The sequence below is a fragment of the Salvelinus fontinalis genome, chromosome 41 (genome assembly GCF_029448725.1).
Source record: "Salvelinus fontinalis isolate EN_2023a chromosome 41, ASM2944872v1, whole genome shotgun sequence".
In the NCBI taxonomy this organism is placed as follows: Eukaryota; Metazoa; Chordata; class Actinopteri; order Salmoniformes; family Salmonidae; genus Salvelinus; species Salvelinus fontinalis.
Genome location: NC_074705.1, coordinates 9,179,710 through 9,205,385, shown reverse-complemented (window position 1 = coordinate 9,205,385; position 25,676 = coordinate 9,179,710). Strand labels below are relative to the sequence as shown.

Genomic DNA, 25,676 nt, shown 5'->3' with positions numbered 1-25,676 from the left:
TCCACCTCCCCGCACTGGTCGGGCAACGGGGAGCATACAACCAGGTAAGGTTGGGCAGGCTCAGTGCTCAAGGGAGCCAGTACGCCTGCACGGTCCGGTATTTCCGGCGCCACCTCCCCGCCCCAACCCAGTACCACCAGTGCCTACACCACGCACCAGGTTTCCAGTGCGTCTCCAGAGCCCTGTTCCTCCTCCACGCACTCTCTCTATGGTGCGTGTCTCCAGCCCGGTACCTCCAGTTCCGGCACCACGCACCAAGCCTTATGTGCGTCTCCAGAGCCCTGTACGCACTGTTCCTTCTCCCCGTACTCGCCTTGATGTGCGTGCCCTCAGCCCGGTACCACCAGTGCCGGTACCACGCACCAGGCCTACAGTACGCTTTGAGAGTCCAGTGTGCCCTGTTGCTGCTCCCCGCACTAGCCTGAAGGTGCGTAGCTTTAGCCCGGTACCTCCAGTTCCGGCACCACGCACCAAGCCTTATGTGCGTCTCCAGAGCCCTGTACGCACTGTTCCTTCTCCCCGTACTCGCCTTGATGTGCGTGCCCTCAGCCCGGTACCACCAGTGCCGGTACCATGCACCAGGCCTACAGTACGCTTTGAGAGTCCAGTGTGCCCTGTTGCTGCTCCCCGCACTAGCCTGAAGGTGCGTAGCTTTAGCCCGGTACCACCAGTTCCGGCACCACGCACCAGGCCTATAGTTCGTCTCAGCCGGCCAGAGTCTGCCGTCTGCCCAACGGCGCCTGAACTGCCCGTCTGCCCAACGGCGCTTGAACTGCCCGTCTGCCCAACGGCACCTGAACTGTCCGTCTGCCCAACGCCATCTGAACTGTCCGTCTGCCCAACGCCGTCTGAACTGTCCGTCTGCCAAGCGCCGCATGAACTGCCCGTCTGTACTGAGCCTTCAAAGCCGCCCGTCTGTACTGAGCCTGCAAAGCCGCCCGTCTGCCATGAGCCTTCAGAGCCGTCCGCCAGACAGGAGCCGCTAGAGCCTTCCGCCAGACAGGATCAGCCAGAGCCTTCCGCCAGACAGGATCAGCCAGAGCCTTCCGCCAGACAGGATCAGCCAGAGCCTTCCGCCAGACAGGATCAGCCAGAGCCTTCCGCCAGACAGGATCAGCCAGAGCCGTCAGCGAGCCATGACCAGCCAGAGCCGTCAGCGAGCCATGACCAGCCAGAGCCGTCAGCGAGCCATGACCAGCCAGAGCCGTCAGCGAGCCATGACCAGCCAGAGCCGTCAGCGAGCCATGCCCAGCCAGAGTCGTCAGCGAGCCATGACCAGCCAGAGCCATCATCCAGCCATGACCAGCCAGAGCCGTCATCCAGCCATGACCAGCTAGAGCCGTCATCCAGCCAGGATCCGCCAGAGCCAGCCAGCCAGGAACCTGCCAGAGCCAGCCAGCCAGGATCCGCCAGAGCCAGCCAGCCAGGATCCGCCAGAGCCAGCCAGCCAGGATCCGCAAGAGCCAGCCAGCCAGGATCTGCCAGAGCCAGCCAGCCAGGATCCGTCCCTCAGTCCGGAGCTGCCGTCCCTCAGTCCGGTGTTGTGCCTCAGTCTGGTGTTGTGCCTCATTCTGGTGTTGCCCCTCATTCTGGTGTCGCCCCTCATTCTGGTGTTGCCCCTCATTCTGGTGTTGCCCCTCATTCCGGTGTTGCCCCTCATTCCGGTGCTGCTCCTTATCCTGGTGATGCCCCTTAATTTAGGTGGGGGTATTTGGAGGGTGGTCATTGTGAGGGGGATAAAGAAGCGGGGATTTATTAGGGTGGGATGTGAACCACGCCCAGAGCCTGATCCACCACTGTGGACAGATGCCCACCCAGACCCTCCCCTAGACTTTTGGTGGTGCGTCCGGAGTTCGCACCTTGAGGCGGGGGTTCTGTCACGTTCCTGACCTGTTTTATGTTATTTTTGTATGTGTTTAGTTGGTCAGGGCGTGAGTTGGGGTGGGCATTCTATGTTTTGTGTTTCTATGTTTAGGTGGTTGGTAATTAGCCTTATATGGTTCTCAATCAGAGACAGGTGTTTGACTTTTCCTCTGATTGAGAATCATATATAGGTTGGCTGTTCACACTGTTTGTTTGTGGGTGCTTGTCTTCCGTGTCTGTGTCTGCGCACCACACGGGAACTGTTTCGGTTTGTTCGTTCGTTCGTTTTGTTGTAGTCTGTACCTGTTCGTGCGTTCTTCGTGTTTCATGTAAGTTCTCAGAGTTCAGGTCTGTCTACGTTTTCGTTTTGTTATTTTGTAATCATTTCAAGTGTTCTTCGTGTTTCGTCTTCGTCTGTAAATAAATCATTATGTATTCACAACCCGCTGCATTTTGGTCCTCCGATCCTTCTCTCATCTCCTCGTCCGAGGAGGAGGAAGATCTAGACACCCGTTACAAGCTCCAGGAAAAAGGAGTAGGCCTTCTCTTCCCAGCATTCTTCTGTCAGCTAGACCAGCTCCAGGAAAAAGGAGTAGGCCTTCTCTCCCCAGTATTCTTCTGTCAGCTAGACCAGCTCCAGGGAAAAGGAGTAGGCCTTCTCTCCTCAGCATTCTCCTGTCAGCTAGACCAGCTCCAGGGAAAAGGAGTAGTCCTTCTCTCCCCATCATTCTTCTGTCAGCTAGACCAGCTCCAGGAAAAAGGAGCCTCCCCAGCATTCTCCTGACAGCTAGACCAGCTCCAGGAAAAAGGAGTAGACCTTCTATCCCCAGCATTCTCCTGTCAGCTAGACCAGCTCCAGGAAAAATAAGTAGTCCTTCTCTCCCAGCATTCTTCTGTCAGCTAGACCAGCTCCAGGAAAAGGAGTATTCCTTTTCTCCCCATCATTCTTCTGTCAGCTAGACCAGCTCCCCGAAAAAGGAGTAGTCCTTCTCTCCCCAGCATTCTTCTGTCAGCTAGACCAGCTCCAGGAAAAGGAGTAGTCCTTCTCTCCCCAGCATTCTTCTGTCAGCTAGACCAGCTCCAGGAAAAAGGAGGAGGCCTTTTCTCCCCATCATTCGTCTGTCAGCTAGACCAGCTCCAGGAAAAAGGAGTAGTCCTTTTCTCCCCAGCATTCTTCTGTCAGCTAGACCAGCTCCAGGAAAAAGGAGTAGGCCTTTTCTCCCCATCATTCTCCTGTCAGCTAGACCAGCTCCAGGAAAAAGGAGTAGTCCTTCTCTCCCCAGCATTCTTCTGTCAACTAGACCAGCTCCAGGAAAAGGAGTATACCTTTTCTCCCCATCATTCTTCTGTCAGCTAGACCAGCTCCAGGGAAAAGGAGTAGGCCTTTTCTCCCCATCATACTTCTGTCAGCTAGACCAGCTCCAGGAAAAAAGAGTAGGCCTTCTCTCCTCAGCATTCTCCTGTCAGCTAGACCAGCTCCAGGGAAAAGGAGTAGTCCTTCTCTCCCCATCATTCTTCTGTCAGCTAGACCAGCTCCAGGAAAAAGGAGCCTCCCCAGCATTCTCCTGACAGCTAGACCAGCTCCAGGAAAAAGGAGTAGGCCTTCTATCCCCAGCATTCTCCTGTCAGCTAGACCAGCTCCAGGAAAAATAAGTAGTCCTTCTCTCCCAGCATTCTTCTGTCAGCTAGACCAGCTCCAGGAAAAGGAGTATTCCTTTTCTCCCCATCATTCTTCTGTCAGCTAGACCAGCTCCCCGAAAAAGGAGTAGTCCTTCTCTCCCCAGCATTCTTCTGTCAGCTAGACCAGCTCCAGGAAAAGGAGTAGTCCTTCTCTCCCCAGCATTCTTCTGTCAGCTAGACCAGCTCCAGGAAAAAGGAGGAGGCCTTTTCTCCCCATCATTCTCCTGTCAGCTAGACCAGCTCCAGGAAAAAGGAGTAGTCCTTCTCTCCCCAGCATTCTTCTGTCAACTAGACCAGCTCCAGGAAAAGGAGTATACCTTTTCTCCCCATCATTCTTCTGTCAGCTAGACCAGCTCCAGGGAAAAGGAGTAGGCCTTTTCTCCCCATCATACTTCTGTCAGCTAGACCAGCTCCAGGAAAAAAGAGTAGGCCTTCTCTCCTCAGCATTCTCCTGTCAGCTAGACCAGCTCCAGGGAAAAGGAGTAGTCCTTCTCTCCCCATCATTCTTCTGTCAGCTAGACCAGCTCCAGGAAAAAGGAGCCTCCCCAGCATTCTCCTGACAGCTAGACCAGCTCCAGGAAAAAGGAGTAGGCCTTCTATCCCCAGCATTCTCCTGTCAGCTAGACCAGCCCCAGGAAAAATAAGTAGTCCTTCTCTCCCAGCATTCTTCTGTCAGCTAGACCAGCTCCAGGAAAAGGAGTATTCCTTTTCTCCCCATCATTCTTCTGTCAACTAGACCAGCTCCAGGAAAAAGGAGTAGGCCTTTTCTCCCCATCATTATCCTGTCAGCTAGACCAGCTCCAGGGAAAAGGAGTAGGCCTTTTCTCCCCATCATTCTTCTGTCAGCTAGACCAGCTCCAGGAAAAAAGAGTAGGCCTTCTCTCCTCAGCAGTCTCCTGTCAGCTAGACCAGCTCCAGGAAAAAAGAGTAGGCCTTCTCTCCTCAGCATTCTCCTGTCAGCTAGACCAGCTCCAGGAAAAGGAGTAGTCCTTCTTTCCCCAGCATTCTTCTGTCAGCTAGACCAGCTCCAGGAAAAAGGAGTAGGCCTTTTCTCCCCATCATTCTCCTGTCAGCTAGACCAGCTCCAGGGAAAAGGAGTAGGCCTTTTCTCCCCATCATTCTTCTGTCAGCTAGACCAGCTCCAGGAAAAACGAGCCTCCCCAGCATTCTCCTGTCAGCTAGGCCAGCTCCAGGAAAAACGAGCCTCCCCATCATTCTTCTGTCAGCTAGACCAGCTCCAGGAAAAAAGAGTAGGCCTTCTCTCCTCAGCATTCTCCTGTCAGGTAGACCAGCTCCCCGAAAAAGGAGTAGTCCTTCTCTCCCCAGCATTCTTCTGTCAGCTAGACCAGCTCCAGGAAAAGGAGTAGTCCTTCTCTCCCCAGCATTCTTCTGTCAACTAGACCAGCTCCAGGGAAAAGGAGTAGGCCTTTTCTCCCCATCATTCTTCTGTCAGCTAGACCAGCTCCAGGAAAAAGGAGTAGGCCTTTTCTCCCCATCATTATCCTGTCAGCTAGACCAGCTCCAGGGAAAAGGAGTAGGCCTTTTCTCCCCATCATTCTTCTGTCAGCTAGACCAGCTCCAGGAAAAAAGAGTAGGCCTTCTCTCCTCAGCATTCTCCTGTCAGCTAGACCAGCTCCAGGAAAAGGAGTAGTCCTTCTTTCCCCAGCATTCTTCTGTCAGCTAGACCAGCTCCAGGAAAAGGAGTATTCCTTTTCTCCCCATCATTCTTCTGTCAACTAGACCAGCTCCAGGAAAAAGGAGTAGGCCTTTTCTCCCCATCATTATCCTGTCAGCTAGACCAGCTCCAGGGAAAAGGAGTAGGCCTTTTCTCCCCATCATTCTTCTGTCAGCTAGACCAGCTCCAGGAAAAAGGAGTAGTCCTTCTCTCCCCAGCATTCTCCTGTCAGCTAGACCAGCTCCAGGAAAAGGAGTAGTCCTTCTTTCCCCAGCATTCTTCTGTCAGCTAGACCAGCTCCAGGAAAAAGGAGTAGGCCTTTTCTCCCCAGCATTCTCCTGTCAGCTAGACCAGCTCCAGGAAAAAGGAGTAGGCCTTCTCTCCCCAGCATTCTTCTGTCAGCTAGACCAGCCCCAGGAAAAAAGAGTAGGCCTTCTCTCCTTATTATTCTCCTGTCAGCTAGACCAGCTCCAGGGAAAAGGAGTAGTCCTTCTCTCCCCATCATTCTTCTGTCAGCTAGACCAGCTCCAGGAAAAAGGAGCCTACCCAGCATTCTCCTGTCAGCTAGACCAGCTCCAGGAAAAAGGAGTAGGCCTTCTCTCCCCAGCATTCTCCTGTCAGCTAGACCAGCTCCAGGAAAAATAAGTAGTCCTTCTCTCCCAGCATTCTTCTGTCAGCTAGACCAGCTCCAGGAAAAGGAGTATGCCTTCTCTCCCAAGCATTCTTCTGTCAGCTAGACCAGCTCCAGGAAAAGGAGTATGCCTTCTCTCCCAAGCATTCTTCTGTCAGCTAGACCTGCTCCAGGAAAAAGGAGTAGGCTTTTCTCCCCATCATTCTTCTGTCAGCTAGACCAGCTCCAGGAAAAAGGAGTAGTCCTTCTCTCCCCAGCATTCTCCTGTCAGCTAGACCAGCTCCAGGGAAAAGGAGTAGGCCTTTTCTCCCCATCATTCTTCTGTCAGCTAGACCAGCTCCAGGAAAAGGAGTATGCCTTTTCTCCCCATCATTCTTCTGTCAGCTAGACCAGCTCCAGGAAAAAGGAGTAGTCCTTCTCTCCCCAGCATTCTTCTGTCAGCTAGACCAGCTCCAGGAAAAAGGAGTAGTCCTTCTCTCCCCAGCATTCTTCTGTCAGCTAGACCAGCTCCAGGAAAAGGAGTAGTCCTTCTCTCCCCAGCATTCTTCTGTCAGCTAGACCAGCTCCAGGAAAAGGAGTATGCCTTTTCTCCCCATCATTCTTCTGTCAGCTAGACCAGCTCCAGGAAAAAGGAGTAGTCCTTCTCTCCCCAGCATTCTTCTGTCAGCTAGACCAGCTCCAGGAAAAAGGAGTAGTCCTTCTCTCCCCAGCATTCTTCTGTCAGCTAGACCAGCTCCAGGAAAAGGAGTAGTCCTTCTCTCCCCAGCATTCTTCTGTCAGCTAGACCAGCTCCAGGAAAAAGGAGTAGTCCTTCTCTCCCCAGCATTCTCCTGTCAGCTTTATGTGTATTCCAACCATATGATGAAGATGAATTTACAAACAACACTCCCCTTTTCCTCATCCATCCATCCACCCCTCTCTCTCTCTCTTTCTTGCTCTCTACTTCACTGTCTCTCATCCATCCACTCCTCTCTCTCTCTACTTCATTATCTCTCATCCATCACCCTCCCTTTCTATCTCTCTCTCTCTCCATTAAGCAAATATGTATATACATTTTCCCATAATGCTGCATGACACTTCTCCCTCTCTCTTCCATATTTCTCTCTCTCCCTCCATTTTACATTTACATTTGAGTCATTTAGCAGACTCTCATCCAGAGCGACTTATAGTTGGTGCATTCATCTTAAGATAGCTAGGTGGGACAACTACACATCAGACATAGTAAGTACATTTTTCCTCAGTAAAGTAGCCATCAGCAAAGTGTCTCCCCTTCCCCCCACCGCCATAATTGGATATAATTGGATATACACACCCCTCCCAGCTCAGCACGCTGTTCATTGTTCTGGTGTAAAAACTACTTACACTACTGACAATGGAAGGAACACACACACACACACACACACACACACACACACACACACACACACACACACACACACACACACACACACACACACACACACCTTAAACTACTCTCAAACTTTTACTTCTCTACCATACGTGTGCACGTCTCCATGGTTACATCACAAAATCTTCAGGCTGCATTACATCATCACATATGACACCTAATTAGAAACAGCCGCTGTAGAACTCATTGTGTGTGTGTGTGTGTGTGTGTGTGTGTGTGTGTGTGTGTGTGTGTGTGTGTGTGTACGTGTGTGTGTCTAGAGACAATCCATAGAAGGTTGGTCAGAGGAAACAGATTTGTGTCCCACTCCCTCTGAGCAGGAAACCACTCTCACACACATACTGTACCCCGTTTTAGCCACACACGGAGAAGAAAGGAATGGGAGCACACAAGGTCATTGGTGGTGTTCTAATACACACTACTTTATCAGAGGCTGGTGCTTCAGTCAGTGTGTGAAGGGTTATCAAATGGCTATTTTAGCTTTGGTCAAGTCAGCTAGAGGGGAGATAACAGGGAGGCTATGTAGTGTGCATCGAAGCAGGCTTTATCTCCTAGCTTGTGTTAACAGTCTGTGACAGCCGAGTGTGTTTCTATCTGGTACTAAACAGAGACACAAAGGCCTGTGTGTGTGTGTGTGTGTGTGTGCATGTGTGCATGTGTGCGTGTGTGCGTGTGTGCGTGTGTGCGTGCGTGCGTGCGTGCGTGCGTGTGTACCTTTAGGTGTTGAAGCTGTCTTCTGTCATCTTCCAGCTGTCTCCTCTTGTTCTCGATCTCTGTCTGCCTCTTCCTCTTCTCCTGTAAAGACACAACACACGCACACACACACACACACACACACACACAGTAAGTGGCCATGTTAAACATTTTAACCAATGTGATGTGTGCTGTGTCTGCATGTTCATGCCGGATATGAGTCCATTACTGCTTCTAGCATTAGCCTAATGCTTCTGGATGTTCAGCTACAGACATTCATCTACAGGCTCTATGTGGTTAGGAGGTCTGGAGGGATAGGAGGTCTGGAGGGATAGGAGGTCTGGAGAGATAGGAGGTCTGGAGGGATCGGGGGTCTGGAGGGATAGGAGGTCTGGAGGGATAGGGGGTCTGGAGGGATAGGAGGTCTGGAGGGATCGGGGGTCTGGAGGGATAGGAGGTCTGGAGGGATAGGGGGTCTGGAGGGATAGGGGGTCTGGATGGATAGGAGGTCTGGAGGGATAGGAGGTCTGGAGGGATAGGGGGTCTGGAGGGATAGGGGGTCTGGAGGGATAGGGGGTCTGGAGGGATAGGAGGTCTGGAGGGATAGGGGGTCTGGATGGATAGGAGGTCTGGAGGGATAGGAGGTCTGGAGGGATAGGAGGTCTGGAGGGATCGGGGGTCTGGAGGGATCGGGGGTCTGGAGGGATCGGGGGTCTGGAGGGATCGGGGGTCTGGAGGGATAGGAGGTCTGGAGGGATAGGAGGTCTGGAGGGATAGGAGGTCTGGAGGGATAGGAGGTCTGGAGGGATAGGAGGTCTGGAGGGATAGGAGGTCTGGAGGGATAGGGGGTCTGGAGGGATAGGGGGTCTGGAGGGATTGGGGGTCTGGAGGGATAGGGGTCTGGAGGGATAGGAGGTCTGGAGGGATAGGAGGTCTGGAGGGATAGGAGGTCTGGAGGGATAGGAGGTCTGGAGGGATCGGGGGTCTGGAGGGATCGGGGGTCTGGAGGGATAGGAGGTCTGGAGGGATAGGAGGTCTGGAGGGATAGGAGGTCTGGAGGGATAGGAGGTATGGAGGGATAGGAGGTCTGGATGGATAGGGGGTCTGGAGGGATAGGAGGTCTGGAGGGATAGGAGGTCTGGAGGGATAGGAGGTCTGGAGGGATAGGGGGTCTGGAGGGATAGGGGGTCTTGAGGGATCGGGGGTCTGGAGGGATCGGGGGTCTGGAGGGATAGGGGGTCTGGAGGGATCGGGGGTCTGGAGGGATAGGAGGTCTGGAGGGATAGGGGGTCTGGAGGGATAGGGGGTCTGGATGGATAGGAGGTCTGGAGGGATAGGGGGTCTGGAGGGATAGAGGGTCTGGAGGGATAGGAGGTCTGGAGGGATAGGAGGTCTGGAGGGATAGGGGGTCTGGAGGGATCGGGGGTCTGGAGGGATAGGGGGTCTGGAGGGATAGGAGGTCTGGAGGGATAGGAGGTATGGAGGGATAGGAGGTCTGGAGGGATAGGGGGTCTGGAGGGATCGGGGGTCTGGAGGGATAGGGGGTCTGGAGGGATAGGGGGTCTGGAGGGATAGGGGGTCTGGAGGGATCGGGGGTCTGGAGGGATAGGAGGTCTGGAGGGATAGGGGGTCTGGAGGGATCGGGGTTCTGGAGGGATAGGAGGTCTGGATGGATAGGGGGTCTGGAGGGATCGGGGGTCTGGAGGGATAGGAGGTTTGGATGGATAGGAGGTCTGGAGGGATAGGAGGTCTAGAGGGATAGGAGGTCTAGAGGGATAGGAGGTCTAGAGGGATAGGAGGTCTGGATGGATAGGAGGTCTGGATGGATAGGAGGTCTGGAGGGATAGGAGGTCTGGAGGGATAGGAGGTCTGGAGTGATAGGATGTTCTGGAGGGATAGGAGGTCTGGAGGGATAGGAGGTCTGGAGGGATAGGAGGTCTGGAGGCATAGGAGGTCTGGAGTGATAGGATGTTCTGGAGGGATAGGAGGTCTGGAGGGATAGGAGGTCTGGAGGGATAGGAGGTCTGGAGGGATAGGGGGTCTGGAGGGATAGGGGGTCTGGAGGGATAGAGGGTCTGGAGGGATCGGGGGTCTGGATGGATAGGAGGTCTGGAGGGATAGGGGGTCTGGAGGGATAGGAGGTCTGGAGGGATAGAAGGTCTGGAGGGATAGGAGGTCTGGAGGGATAGGGGGTCTGGAGGGATAGGAGGTATGGAGGGATAGGTGGTCTGGAGGGATCGGGGGTCTTGAGGGATCGGGGGTCTGGAGGGATCGGGGGTCTGGAGGGATCGGAGGTCTGGAGGGATAGGAGGTCTGGAGGGATAGGGGGTCTGGATGGATAGGAGGTCTGGAGGGATAGGAGGTCTGGAGGGATAGGGGGTCTGGAGGGATAGAGGGTCTGGAGGGATCGGGGGTCTGGAGGGATAGGGGGTCTGGAGGGATAGGGGGTCTGGAGGGATAGGGGGTCTGGAGGGATCGGGGGTCTGGAGGGATAGGAGGTATGGAGCGATAGGAGGTCTGGAGGGATAGGGGGTCTGGAGGGATAGGGGGTCTGGAGGGATCGGGGTTCTGGAGGGATAGGAGGTCTGGATGGATAGGGGGTCTGGAGGGATCGGGGGTCTGGAGGGATAGGAGGTTTGGATGTATAGGAGGTCTGGAGGGATAGGAGGTCTGGAGGGATAGGAGGTTTGGAGGGATAGGAGGTCTGGAGGCATAGGAGGTCTGGAGTGATAGGAGGTCTGGAGGGATAGGAGGTCTGGAGGGATAGGGGTCTGGAGGGATAGGGGTTCTGGAGGGATAGGGGTTCTGGAGGGATAGGAGGTCTGGAGGGATAGGAGGTCTGGAGGGATAGGAGGTCTGGAGGGATAGGAGGTCTGGAGGGATAGGGGGTCTGGAGGGATAGGAGGTCTGGAGGGATAGGAGGTTTGGAGGGATAGGAGGTCTGGAGGGATAGGAGGTCTGGATGGATAGGAGGTTTGGAGGGATAGGGGGTCTGGAGGGATAGGAGGTCTGGAGGGATAAGGGGTCTGGAGGTCTGGAGGGACAGGGGGTCTGGAGGGATAAGGGGTCTGGAGGGATGGGGGGTATGGAGGGATGGGGGGTCTGGAGGGATAGGGGTCTGGAGGGATAAGGGGTCTGGAGGGATGGGGGGTATGGAGGGATAGGGGGTCTGGAGGGATAGGGGGTCTGGAGGGATAGGGGGTCTGGAGGGATAGAGGGATAGGAGGTCTGGAGGGATAGGGGGTCTGGAGGGATAGGGGGTCTGGAGGGATAGGGGGTCTGGAGGGATGTGGGTCTGGTGGGATAGGGGGTCTGGAGGGATAGGGGGTCTGGAGGGATGTGGGTCTGGAGGGATAGGGGGTCTGGGGGTCTGGGGGGATGGGGGCTGAAAGGGCTAATAGGTTTGAGGTGTGTGTGTGTGTGTGTGTGTGTGTGTGTGTGTGTGTGTGTGAGGGGGGAGGAGGAGGGGTAAAAAGCTATGAGCGGCAGGAAGTTTGACAGTAATAGGATGTTTCAGGATGGTAGAACAGGTCAAATATTGATCTAACATACACATGGTTGGTTGTCTAACACAGGGTTTCCCAAACTGGGGCCACCCCCTGGGTGCATGTCTTGGTTTTTAGCCCTACCACCACACAGGTGATTCAAATAACCAACTCATCATCAAGCCTGGATTATTAGAATCAAAATGTGCACCCAGGCGGGGCCCCAGGACCCAGTTTGGGAAACCCTGATCTAATACAAGATCTCATAGTTTCCGTTCGAACACCGACGTACACTATTATGGATCAACGTCTTTTTTTGATGCATTAATTCGGCATGGTTGCAGGGTTAATTCGGCATGGTTGCAGGGTTAATTCGGCATGGTTGCAGGGTTAATTCGGCATGGTTGCAGGGTTAATTCGGCATGGTTGCAGGGTTAATTCGGCATGGTTGCAGGGTTAATTCGGCATGGTTACAGGGTTAATTCGGCATGGTTGCAGGGTTAATTCGGCATGGTTGCAGGGTTAATTCGGCATGGTTACAGGGTTATTTCGGCATGGTTGCAGGGTTAATTCGGCATGGTTACAGGGTTAATTCGGCATGGTTACAGGGTTAATTCGGCATGGTTGCAGGGTTAATTCGGCATGGTTGCAGGGTTAATTCAGCATGGTTACAGGGTTATTTCGGCATGGTTGCAGGGTTAATTCGGCATGGTTACAGGGTTAATTCGGCATGGTTACAGGGTTAATTCGGCATGGTTGCAGGGTTAATTCGGCATGGTTACAGGGTTAATTCGGCATGGTTACAGGGTTATTTCGGCATGGTTACAGGGTTATTTCGGCATGGTTACAGGGTTAATTCGGCATGGTTACAGGGTTAATTCGGCATGGTTACAGGGTTAATTCGACATGGTTGCAGGGTTAATTCGGCATGGTTGCAGGATTAATTCAGCATGGTTACAGGGTTAATTCGGCATGTTTGCAGGGTTAATTCGGCATGGTTACAAGGTTAATTCGGCATGGTTACAGGGTTAATTCGGCATGGTTGCAGGGTTATTTCGGCATTAGCCCTAGCACCACACAGGTGATTCAAAAAACCAACTCATCATCAAGAATGGATTATTAGAATCAAAATGTGCACCCAGGCGGGCCCCAGGACCCAGTTTGGGAAACCCTGATCATGCCGAACCATGCCGAATTAACCCTGCAACCATGCCGAATTAACCCTGTAACCATGCCGAAATAACCCTGCAACCATGCCGAATTAACCCTGTAACCATGCCGAATTAACCCTGTAACCATGCCGAATTAACCCTGTAACCATGCCGAAATAACCCTGTAACCATGCCGAATTAACCCTGCAACCATGCCGAATTAACCCTGCAACCATGGGGAAGGCTCTGCAAACCGACCGACCTCATACCCTCAAGTATCATATTGTATTCTCACGGCTTGCTAGAGCATTGTGAACTGTCGTAGAGCAGTGGTCTGAGCAGGCCACTAGAACTCATCATAAGCTTGCGCCCAGTGCTGGGCAAGTTTTGTTTTATGGTGAGCGCGACGTTCTCAGAAACTTTTCAAACGTCCGAAATCGAAGTCTATTTCTGTTGATCAGGCTGGTCTAACAGGAGTCTATCATTATTAATGGTTGTATGAAACCATGCATGCTGTGAGTGTTTAGTGTGTGTGTGTGTGTGTCACTTACAGTGATGGCCTGAATTCTCTCCTGCTGCGAAACCTCAGCCATCCTGAGAGAGAGAAATAAAGTTAGTGAGATAGAAGAATAACAGAGTCATGTCAACATTCCTGCTTTAATAGATTCCAGAGCTCTGGCAGGGAATGCCGCTCTGCCTCATTGGGAAGACTTGGGAAGATAGTGTAGAGCTGCTCTGGTCCTGGATGTGGTTGATGTGGATGGTCTGAGTGTGTGTGTGTGTGTGTGTGTGTGTGTGTGTGTGTGTGTGTGTGTGTGTGTGTGTGTGTGCGATCAGTGTTAATCTGAAATAAACACCAAGAGACCTGGATTAGGAGAGACATACAACACACACTGTAGGTTACCTGACACACTGCATAACATGACATTACACAACACGTGCATGAATACTGATCGTAACCCTATAACATGAACCCTAACTCTGGAGGGATTCTCATTATAGAATTGAATAACTCTCCCCATCTACTCAGAAACATCCAGAAACTGTCTTGGGTTAGAGAGGAGACTGATCAATAAATGCTAATGGTAGAGCAGAGCCATAAGGCCGAGTTCATTGACCAGTCTGTTATGTACAGTCAACTCCCGATACATTGTGTGTGTGTGTAAGTGTGTGTGGGTGTGGGTGTGGGTGTGGGTGTGTAATTGTAGCCTGAGGGAGAACAGGTAGCAAAATATACTGGACCCCTCTGTTCTCTATCAATAGTGCATTTGATTTTATATATCTGCTGCAGGACTGCTGATGATCATGAGTGAGCGTGTGAAAGAGAGAGTGAGAGAGAGAGAGCGAGAAGGAACAGCACGTCAGAAATCAGCTCAATGTAACTGAAGAATCCATAGACTCTAACCACTTCTCGGAAAATTGGAAAACACTAAACGAACAACAACACTGTAAAGGCAGTCAATGTTGTTCTCCCCCTTAGACGAGGAGGAGCATGGATAGGACCAAGATGCGGATTGAGGGAAATTAGCCATCTTTTAATGACAACAGCAAACAAGACACTACAAAACAACAAATGTGACTAACCTTCAACCGTCCTGTGAGGACACAGGAACAAACACCCACAAAACCCCAGTGAAACCCTGGCTGCCTTAGTATGACTCTCAATTAGAGACAAACGATACACACCTGTCTCTAATTGAGAATCATACCAGGCCGAACACAAAAACCAACCTAGAAATACAAAACATAGACTACCCACCCAACACTCATGCCCTGACCAATAAAGACATACAAAACAAGAGAAAACAGGTCAGGAACGTGACAGAACCCCCCCCTTAAGGTGCGAACTCCGGGCGCACCAGCACAAAGTCTAGGGGAGGGTCTGGGTGGGCGTCTGTCCACGGTGGTGGCTCAGGCTGAGGGCGAGGTCCCCACCCCACCATAATCAATCCCCGCTTCTTTATCCCCCTCCCAATGACCACCCTCCCACTAACACCACCTAAATGAAGGGGCAGCACCGGGATAAGGGGCAGCACCGGGATAAGGGGCAGCACCGGGATAAGGGGCAGCACCGGGATAAGGGGCAGCACCGGGATAAGGGGCAGCACCGGGATAAGGGGCAGCACCGGGATAAGGGGCAGCACCGGGATAAGGGGCAGCACCGGGATAAGGGGCAGCACCGGGATAAGGGGCAGCACCGGGATAAGGGGCGGAAGGTCCTGGCTGAGGGACTCCGGCAGGTCCTGGCTGAGGGACTCCGGCAGGTCCTGGCTGAGGGACTCCGGCAGGTCCTGGCTGAGGGACTCCGGCAGGTCCTGGCTGAGGGACTCCGGCAGGTCCTGGCTGAGGGACTCCGGCAGGTCCTGGCTGAGGGACTCCGGCAGGTCCTGGCTGAGGGACTCCGGCAGGTCCTGGCTGAGGGACTCCGGCAGGTCCTGGCTGAGGGACTCCGGCAGGTCCGGGCGTAGGGACTCCGGCAGGTCCGGGCGTAGGGACTCCGGCAGGTCCGGGCGTAGGGACTCCGGCAGGTCCGGGCGTAGGGACTCCGGCAGGTCCGGGCGTAGGGACTCCGGCAGGTCCGGGCGTAGGGACTCCGGCAGGTCCGGGCGTAGGGACTCCGGCAGGTCCGGGCGTAGGGACTCCGGCAGGTCCGGGCGTAGGGACTCCGGCAGGTCCGGGCGTAGGGACTCCGGCAGGTCCGGGCGTAGGGACTCCGGCAGGTCCGGGCGTAGGGACTCCGGCAGGTCCGGGCGTAGGGACTCCGGCAGGTCCGGGCGTAGGGACTCCGGCAGGTCCGGGCGTAGGGACTCCGGCAGGTCCGGGCGTAGGGACTCCGGCAGGTCCGGGCTGGGGGACTCCGGCAGGTCCGGGCTGGGGGACTCCGGCAGGTCCGGGCTGGGGGACTCCGGCAGGTCCGGGCTGGGGGACTCCGGCAGGTCCGGGCTGGGGGACTCCGGCAGGTCCGGGCTGGGGGACTCCGGCAGGTCCGGGCTGGGGGACTCCGGCAGGTCCGGGCTGGGGGACTCCGGCAGGTCCGGGCTGGGGGACTCCGGCAGGTCCGGGCTGGGGGACTCCGGCAGGTCCGGGCTGGGGGACTCCGGCAGGTCCGGGCTGGGGGACTCCGGCAGGTCCGGGCTGGGGGACTCCGGCAGGTCCGGGCTGGGGGACTCCGACCGGTCCGGGCTGGGGGACTCCGACCGGTCCGGGCTGGGGGACTCCGACCGGTCCGGGCTGGGGGACTCCGACCGGTCCGGGCTGGGGGACTCCGACCGGTCCGGGCTGGGGGACTCCGACCGGTCCGGGCTGGGGGACTCCGACCGGTCCGGGCTGGGGGACTCCGACCGGTCCGGGCTGGGGGACTCCGGCAGGTCCGGGCTGGGGGACTCCGGCAGGTCCGGGCTGGGGGACTCCGGCAGGTCCGGGCTGGGGGACTCCGGCAGGTCCGGGCTGGGGGACTCCGGCAGGTCCGGGCTGGGGGACTCCGGCAGGTCCGGGCTGGGGGACTCCGGCAGGTCCGGGCTGGGGGACTCCGGCAGGTCCGGGCTGGACGGCTCCGGCAGGTCCTGGCTGGACGGCTCCGGCAGGTCCTGGCTGGACGGCTCCGGCAGGTCCTGGCTGGACGGCTCCGGCAGGTCCTGGCTGGACGGCTCCGGCAGGTCCTGGCTGGACGGCTCCGGCAGGTCCTGGCTGGACGGCTCCGGCAGGTCCTGGCTGGACGGCTCCGGCAGGTCACGGCTGGACGGCTCCGGCAGGTCACGGCAGGACGGCTCCGGCAGGTCACGGCAGGACGGCTCCGGCTGGTCACGGCAGGACGGCTCCGGCTGGTCACGGCAGGACGGCTCCGGCTGGTCACGGCAGGACGGCTCTGGCAGGTCACGGCAGGACGGCTCTGGCAGGTCACGGCAGGACGGCTCTGGCGCTAGGCAGACGGCAGACTCTGGCCGGCTGAGACGCACTATAGGCCTGGTGCGTGGTACCGGAACTGGAGGTACCGGGCTGAGGGCACGCACCTCAGGGCGAGTGCGGGGAACAGGAACTGGGCACACTGGACTCTCGTGGCGCACTCTAGGCCTGGTGCGTGGTACCGGAACTGGAGGTACCGGGCTGGAGACACACACCATAGGGAGAGTGCGTGGAAGAGGAACAGGGCTCTGGAGATGCACTGGAAGCCTGGTGCGTGGTGTAGGCACTGGTGGTACTGAGCTGGGGTGGGAAGGTGGCGCCGGATATACCGGACCGTGAAGGAGGACACGTGCTCTTGAGCACCGAGCCTCCCCAACCCTACCAGGTTGAATGGTCCCCGTAGCCCTGCCAGTGCGGCGAGGTGGAATAGCCCGCACTGGGCTATGCAGGCGAACCGGGGACACCACCTGTAAGGCTGGTGCCATGTACGCCGGCCCGAGGAGACGTACTGGAGACCAGATACGTTGGGCCGGCTTCATGGCACTCGGCTCGATGCCCAACCTAGCCCTCCCAGTGCGACAAGGTGGAATAGCCCGCACTGGGCTAAGCACGCGTACTGGGGACACCGTGCGCTTTACCGCATAACACGGTATCTGACCAGTACGACGCCCTCTTACTCCACGGCAAGCCCGGGGAGTTGGCTCAGGTATCCAACCCGGCTTCGCCACACTCCCCTTTAGCCCCCCCCCCCCCCCCAAGAAATTTTTGGGTGAGCCTCTCGGGCTTCCAGCCTCTCATACGTGCTGCCTCCTCAATCCACCGCTCCTGGGCTGTGGCTGCCTTCTTCTCCTCCCGCGAGCGGCGATTCACACCAACCTTAGCCCAGGGTCCTTCTCCGTTGAATATTTGTTCCCAACTCCATTCCTCTTCTCTCCATTGCTTTAGTTCCTTTTCTCTCTCCTCAATCCGCTTGGTCCTGTTGTGGTGGGTGTTTCTGTAAAGGCAGTCAATGTTGTTCTCCCCCTTAGACGAGGAGGAGCATGGATAGGACCAAGATGCGGATTGAGGGAAATAAGCCATCTTTTAATGACAACAGCAAACAAGACACTACAAAACTACAAAACAACAAATGTGACTAACCTTCAACCGTCCTGTGAGGACACAGGAACAAACACCCACAAAACCCCAGTGAAACCCTGGCTGCCTTAGTATGACTCTCAATTAGAGACAAACGATACACACCTGTCTCTAATTGAGAATCATACCAGGCCGAACACAAAAACCAACCTAGAAATACAAAACATAGACTACCCACCCAACACTCACGCCCTGACCAATAAAGACATACAAAACAAGAGAAAACAGGTCAGGAACGTGACAAACACGAAGAGTTATCTATCCAAAATGGAGATGTATGGGTTAACAACTTCTCCAATATGTTAGGCCCTATAACAAAAAACAAACAGCAAAAACATATACATGATCAAATAAAAATCTTAGAATCAACTATTAAAGACTACCAGAACCCACTGGATTCTCTAATTACATTGAATGAACTACAGGACAAAATACAAACCCTCCACCCCAAAAAGGCCTGTGGTGTTGATGGTATCCTCAATGAAATTCTAAAATATACAGACAACAAATTCCAATTGGCTATACTTAAACCCTTTACCATCATCCTTAACTCTGGCATCTTCCCCAATATTTGGAACCAAGTACTGATCACACCAATCCACAAAAGGGGAGACACATTTGACCCCAATAACTATCGTTGGATATATGTCAACAGCAACCTTGGGAAAGTCCTCTGCATTATCATTAACAGCAGACTCGTACATTTCCTCAGTGAAAACAATATACTGAGCAAATATCAAATTGGCTTTTTACCAAATTACTGTACGTCAGACCACGTATTCACCCTGCACACCCTAATTGACAAACGAACAAACCAAAACAATGGCAAAGTTTTCTCATGCATGTTTATTTCTAAAAAGCCTTTGACTCAATTTGGCATGAGGGTCTGCTATACAAATTGATGTAAAGTGGTGTTGGGGGAAAAACCTACAACATTATAAAATCCATGTACACAAACAACAAGTGTGCGGTTAAAATTGGCAAAAAACACACACATTTCTTTCCACAGGGCCCTGGGGTGAGACCGGGATGCAGCTTAAGCCCCACCCTCTTCAAAATATATATCAACGAATTGGCGAGGGCACTAGAACAATCTGTAGTACCCGGCCTTACCCTACTAGAATATGAAGTCAAATGTTTACTGTTTGCTGATGATCTGGTGCTTCTGTCCCCAACTAAGGAGGACAGATTCTGCCAGACCTGGACCCTGACAGTAAATCTCAGTAAGACAAAAATAATGGTGTTCCAAAAAAGTTCTAGTCGCCAGGACCACAAATAAAAATTCCATCTAGACACTGTGGCTCTAGAGCAAACAAAAAACTATACATACTATACATACCATATCAGTGCCACAGGTAACTCCCACAAAGCTGTGAACGAGCTGAGAGACAAGGCAAGAAGGGCCTTCTACGCCATCAAAAGGAACATCAAATTCGATATACCAATTAGGATCTGGCTAAAAATAGCTGAATCAGTTATAGAACCCATTGCTCTTTATGGTTGTGAGGTCTGTGGTCCACTCACCAACCAATAATTCACAAAATGGGACAAACCCCAAATTGAGACTCTGCATGCAGAAGTTGTCACGATTCCTAATGAAGGTGGCTCCCCTTCCTGTTCGGATGGCGCTCGGTGGTCGTCGTCACCGGCCTACTAGCTGCCACTGATCCTTTTTCCCCTTTTATGTTTATTGGTTTCACCTGTTTTGTGTTTGGTTAACTAGTTGGGCTCTATTACCCAGCAGGCCCACCTGCTATTTGTGCGGGATTGTTTGTGTAACTAGGGTGCACGTTTGAGGTATACGTGTTTCGTGTTTTGTGGGTTTTGCTGGACTGTTGCAGTCCCCGGTTTTGGGGCATTTGTTTTGTGTGCGCTCTGTGTTTTGTGGGGTGGCTTTTGTTCACGGTTTTGTGCATTCAATTTGCACTACCACTGAACTCTCTGCTTCCTGCGCCTGACTTCGCACCCACTACACCCAGATCGTTACAGAAGTCTGCAAAAATATCCTCTGTGTACAAAGTAAAACACCAAATGATGCATACAGAGCAGAATACGGCCGATACCTGCTAATTATCAAAATCCAGAAACGACCGGTTCAATTCTACAACCACCTAAAAAGAAGTGATTCCCAAACCTTCCATAACAAAGCCCTCACCTACAGAGAGATGAGTCCCCTAAGCAAGCTGGTACTGGGCTCTGTTCACAAACACAAACAGACCCCACAGAGCCCCTGGGCAGCAACACAATTAGACCCAACCAAATCATGAGAAAACAAAATGAGAATTGCATGACAAAACAGAGCAAACTAGAATGCTATTTGGCCCTAAACAGAGAGTACACAGTGGCATAATACCTGACCCCTGTGACTGACCCAAACTTAAGGAAAGCTTTGACTATGTACAGACTCAGTGAGCATAGCCTTACTATTGAGAAAGGCCGCCGTAGGCAGACATGGCTCTCAAGAGAAGACATGCTATGTGCACACTGCCCACAAAATGAGGTGGAAACTGAGCTGCACTTCCTAACCTCCTGCCAAATGTATGACCATATTAGAGACACATATTTTCCTCAGATTACACAGATCCACAAAGAATTCAAAAACAAACCCGATTTTGATAAACTCCCATATCTACTGGGTGAAATTCCACAGTGTGCCATCACAGTAGCAAGATTTGTGACCTGTTGCCACAAGAAAAGGGCAACCAGTGAAGAACAAACATCATTGTAAATACAACAATCGTTACAACACTGTTTATGTACATAATATGACATTTGAAATATCTTTATTCTTCTGGAACTTCTGTGAGTGTAATTTTTACGGTTAATTTTTATTGTTTATTGCACTTTTGTTTATTATCTACTTCACTTGCTTTGGTAATGTTAACATATGTTTCCCATGCCAATAAAGCCCTTGAATTGAATTGAATTGAAATTGTGTGAGAGAGAGATGGACAGGGAGAAAGAGAGTGAGACAGAGAGATAGAGACAGAGAGAGATTAAAATGGATTAGAGGTTAAAAATGACACAATTTATCAAAAACAACAGACAGAGAAAACAAACAAATCCTTTATTTTATCTGGTATGATGGGGAGGAGGGGTCTCAAAAATGTCACCTGCATGCCACAAGACTGTGTGAGCCTGATGGGCTAAAGGCTCAGGGAGCAAGCACACGTCTTACAAATCTGTATCTCTCTCTTCTCTGTCTCTCTCTGTCTCTCTCTCTTCTCCCATTCTCTCTCTCACACACACACACACACACACACACACACACACACACACACACACACACACACACACACACACACACACACACACACACACACACACACACACACACACACACACACACACACACTCTCTCTCTCACTGTCTCTCTTTCTCCTGCCTGGTTGCCTGGTGCCAGGGTAAAATGCCATATCGATGCTAAAAGCCAGACACCCCAAAATAGAAACACTCCCACAACAGATCTATATTGACTGGGTGTGTGTGTGTGGGTCAAAGACATAGATAAACATGAAAGGTAGGCCTACATCATAAATGATTACACTAACATATTGGAATCGTTTAGTGTCGCCTATGTCCTATCCTATGTAGCAACAATTAAAATGGTCAAATTATTATTTGTGTTAGCCTAGTCCACCTGACCGTTTGAGAACACAAGGCCTAGAATAACCTATTCAACATACAGGAGCATACTGTTTGTTTTCACATTTTCTGCAAGAGAGGAGACTGTCTGAGTGTCCTCCCTGTACTCAGGGCCGGGTTAATGGAGGGGCTTACCCACTGCTATAACAGCCTCCACTCTTCTGGGAAGGCTTCCACTAGATGTTGGAACATTGCTGTGTGGACTTGCTTCCATTCAGCCACAAGAGCATTAGTGAGGTCGGGCACTGATGTTGGGCAATTAGGCCTGGCTCGCAGTTGATGTTCCAAATCATCCTAAAGGTGTTTGATGGAGTTGAGGTCAGAGCTAGATGCAGTACTAAGGGGACCTAGCCCAAACCATGAAAAACAGCCCCAGACCATTATTCCTCCTCCAACAGACTTTACAGTTGGCACTATGCATTGGGGCAGGTAGCGTTCTCCTGGCATCCGCCAAATCCAGATTCGTCCGTCGGACTTCCAGATGGCGATTCATCAATCCAGAGAAGGGGTTTCCACTGCTCCAGAGTCCAATGGCAACGAGCTTTACTCCACTCCAGCTGACGATCTTACGCTTTGATCACACCGACAGCGTCGTTGCACAAAATACTATTCAGCATCATCTGGAAATGTGTGCAACAAAAGTTCAACATTCACCTTCTGCTACCATTTCTGTCAAGACGTCTACGCATACAGTTTGACGCATACGTTCGATAAATCCAACGTACGTACCACACCGAACGCACTGCAACTGCCTCTGCAATGCAATGCTGCAAGACAAACGCAGCGTTTCATTGGAAATGAATGTAATTCTGGTGTACCAAAATGCAATGATGCTGTCAGTGTGATCGAAGCATTAGGCTTGCGTGTGCGGCTACTTGGCCATGGAAACCCATTTTTTTGGTGTATTTTCTTCTATTTTTATTTATTTTGTATTATACCCCCCTTTTTTCTCCCCAATTTCGATCCTGTCTCATCGTTGTAACTACCCAGAGGTCTCGGGAGAGACGACGGTGGAATCATGTGTCCTCCGAAACATAACATGCCTAACCGAGCTCCTTCACACTCGCCAGCTTAACCCGGAAGCCAGCCGCACCAATGTGTAGGAGGAAACTGTTCAACTGGTGACAGGGGTCAGCCTGCAGGCACTTGGCCAGCCACAAGCAGTCACTAGGGTGTGATGAGCCAAGTAAAGCCCCCCCGGCCAAACCCTCGCCTAACCTGGACGACATTGGGCCAATTGTGTGCCGTCCTATGGGACTCCTGGCCACGGCCGGTTATGGCTCAGCCCGGGAATGAACCTGGGTCTGTAGTAACAACTCTAGCACTGTGATGCAGTGCCTTAGACCGCTGCGGGCCTTGGGAGACCCATGGAAACCCATTTCATGAAGCTCCCAACCAACAGTTCTTGTGCTGACGTTGCATCCAGAGGCAGTTTGGAACTCGGTAGTGAGTGTTGCAACCAAGGGCAGACTATTTTTACGTGCTACGCGCTTCAGCACTCTGCGGTCCCGTTCTGTGAGTTTGTGTGGCCTACCACTTTGCGGCTGAGCCGTTGTTGCTCCTAGACATTTCCACTTCATAATAACAGCACGTACAGTTGACCGGAGCAGCTCTAGCAGGGTAGAAATTTGACGAACTGACTTGTTGGAAAGGTGGCCCATGACGAGGCACGTTGAAAGTCACTGAGCTCTTCAGTAAGGCCATTCTACTGCCAATGTTTGTCTATGAAGATTGCATGGCTGTGTGCTCGATTTTATACACCTGTCAGCAACGGGTGTGGCTGGAATAGCCCGAATCCACTAATTTGAAGGGGTGTCCACATACTTTTGTATATATAGCCTCCCAATATTGTATAATGTGTGTCGCTTCATTAGCCTGGGCTATTATTTGTTTGAATTCCAGACCAGATTGATCTCAGTTTGTTAGTGTCAGAGTAGCCACTGATTTCGGTCATTTGTGTGGTATTAGAAACGATTCCGCTAATGTCTTCTATCATGTAAAGTATGTAGAATTGTATGAAATGCGTTTTTAAAAGGCAAAACATATATTCAGACCCTGCAAACAAGTGTTCCCCATGTGTGGAAATCCTAAAAACGCTCCTGCTCAACTGTAGCCTACATTACAAATGTTATTATGGCTTTATTATAAAGGGGCTTTTTCTTCAACAGGAAATCTTGCATTCAATTGCATCTTGGTGCATGGATTTGTTTACAGAAAATAATGGTGTGCCAGGAAGTGTGAAGGCGCAACAAAAAAAACAGTGCCCGGGGTCTCTGATTTCATAATCCGGCTATGCCTGTACTGTATATTGTTTATTTATTTATGTAAGAGTAGTATTTATTATCATATTGTTTTATTCACATTATTGTCATGCATTTCCATGTATGCATTAACGGGATTTGTATAATTTATAATTATATTATTCCTACATTAGAAACACACACTGTCTCTTCATCTCGTCTTCCCTCTATTCTGCATCTCTCTCTCTGCTCCATCCCTCCATCCCCTTCTCTCCTCACCTCCATCCTTCATCGCTGTTCCGTGATGCTGAGGCAGTGGAGCGCAACGGCTAGTCAACAAATTCGCGGAAATCAGGTCAAGTATAGTCGTGAGTAGACACTGCGTGTAACGAGCAGACAGACCAGTAGCCCGGCTACTTACCCAATAGCGGAGTCCTTTAACTTGTCACCGATGGCGTCTCTCTCCTTTGGCGTCTCTCTCATCCTAGTTTCATCCACACTGAAATAAAATAGCACTGTGACGGTTTCCTCTTCTTTCACTGTGTATGCTTATAGTCTATGTTTACTGGCGTATAGCTTCAAAACAGTCGTGTTTCTTCCCCTCCTCTCCCTCCTCTCTCCCCTTCTCCTCCTTCTTTCTCCCTCTCCTTTCCCCTGCCACCCTTCCGTTGGCCGCTGAGGAGTCGCGGGAACGCCCGAGCTGTGTGTGTGCGTGTGTGTCGCGGGAGCTCGATCCGCTCAACACTACAACAGAGAGAGAACAAGCTGGCCCTTCGTGGGAGTTCGTGGGTGAATTGGCGGGATTTGGAGAGATGAAAGCTCTCCTGGTTCCCTCAAAATTATGATTTGTCTCCTGTAGGCGACCTGTTTTGTAGAAAGGTTTGTGCTCTTACCAGCTGGCCAAACACAGGGGGAGGGAGAGGGAGAGAGAGGGAGAGAGAGAGAGAGAGAGAGAGAGAGAGAGAGAGAGAGAGAGAGAGAGAGAGAGAGAGAGGAGAGAGAGAGAGAGAGAGAGAGAGAGAGAGAGAGAGAGAGAGAGAGAGAGAGAGAGAGAGAGAGAGAGAGAGAGAGAGAGAGAGAGGAGAGAGAGAGAGAGAGAGAGAGAGAGAGAGAGAGAGAGAGAGAGAGAGAGAGAGAGAGAGAGAGAGAGAGAGAGGAGAAGAGAGAGAGAGAGAGAGAGAGAGGAGAGAGAGGAGAGAGAGAGAGAGAGAGAGAGAGAGAGAGAGAGAGAGAGAGAGAGAGAGAGAAAGAGGTGGGATACGCCTTCCTCCCGAGGTAAAGATGCCCAGGGTGTGTTGTTGACTGATATGATATTGAGGCCTCTGCTTCTAAATGGGGTCTGGGTATTGCCCGGCAGTCTGATAGGATATTGGAGCCTCTGGTTCTAATTGGGGTCTGAGTCTAGCCGACAGTCTGATGCAGACATACAGTATGATAACAATAGCTGCCAATGAGGCTCTACCACAAACACAATTCATTACATTTGAATGCTGATTCAGTCAGGAAACAGAGCTCAAAAGACATTAAAGGTCCCGAACAGTCATTCTGAAACGTACTTGTTCTCTCATGGCTAACTACCAGGAAGTTTGAAAAGACAGGCTGAGTGGGCAGCGAGCTTATAGTCATGAGCTCACCTTGACTGACAGCTCTTTGAAACACCTATGTCAAGCAACTTGGATGCAGTGAGCAGTGTTGCAGTAAAATCATCTCAAGCTAATTTGCTGATGCACAAAGCAACTCAAACAACATGGAAATTGCATCAATTTCACCATGAGGCCAATGGTAACTTTAAAACAGTTATAGAGTTTAATGGCTGTAATTCGGAGAAAACTGAGGATGGATCAACAACATTGTAGTTACTCAACAAAACTAACCTAATTGACAGAGTGAAAAGAAAGAAGCCTGTACAGAATACAAATATTCCACAACATGCATCCTGTTTGCAATAAGGAACTAAAGTTATATTTAAGTGACAAAGCAATTATCTTTTTGTCCTGAATACAAAGTGTTATGTTTGGGGCAAATCCAATACAAAACATTACTGAGTACAACACTCCATATTTTCAAGCATAGTGGTGGCTGTTGTTAAGGTCTGGGGAGTTTTTCAGGACAAAAAAATTATGGAATGGAGCGTAGCACAGGCAAAATCCTAGAGGAAAACCAGG

At 51.9% G+C, this 25,676-nt stretch overlaps 1 protein-coding gene across 1 annotated transcript in view; it reads right to left on the bottom strand.

Moving 5' to 3' along the window:
• The window catches only part of palm1b (paralemmin 1b), a 29,235-nt gene extending 4,806 nt beyond the window's left edge, over positions 1–24,429 (bottom strand). Inside the window, exons 1-3 of the mRNA XM_055908699.1 lie at positions 23,933–24,429; positions 13,138–13,180; positions 7,972–8,052 (exon numbers count right to left, since the gene is read on the bottom strand). Of these exons, the coding sequence (XP_055764674.1) occupies positions 7,972–8,052; positions 13,138–13,180; positions 23,933–23,994 (186 nt within the window). The 5' untranslated portion in view covers positions 23,995–24,429. The remainder of the gene's footprint in view (positions 1–7,971; positions 8,053–13,137; positions 13,181–23,932) is intronic.
• Positions 24,430–25,676: the final 1,247 nt, after the last annotated feature.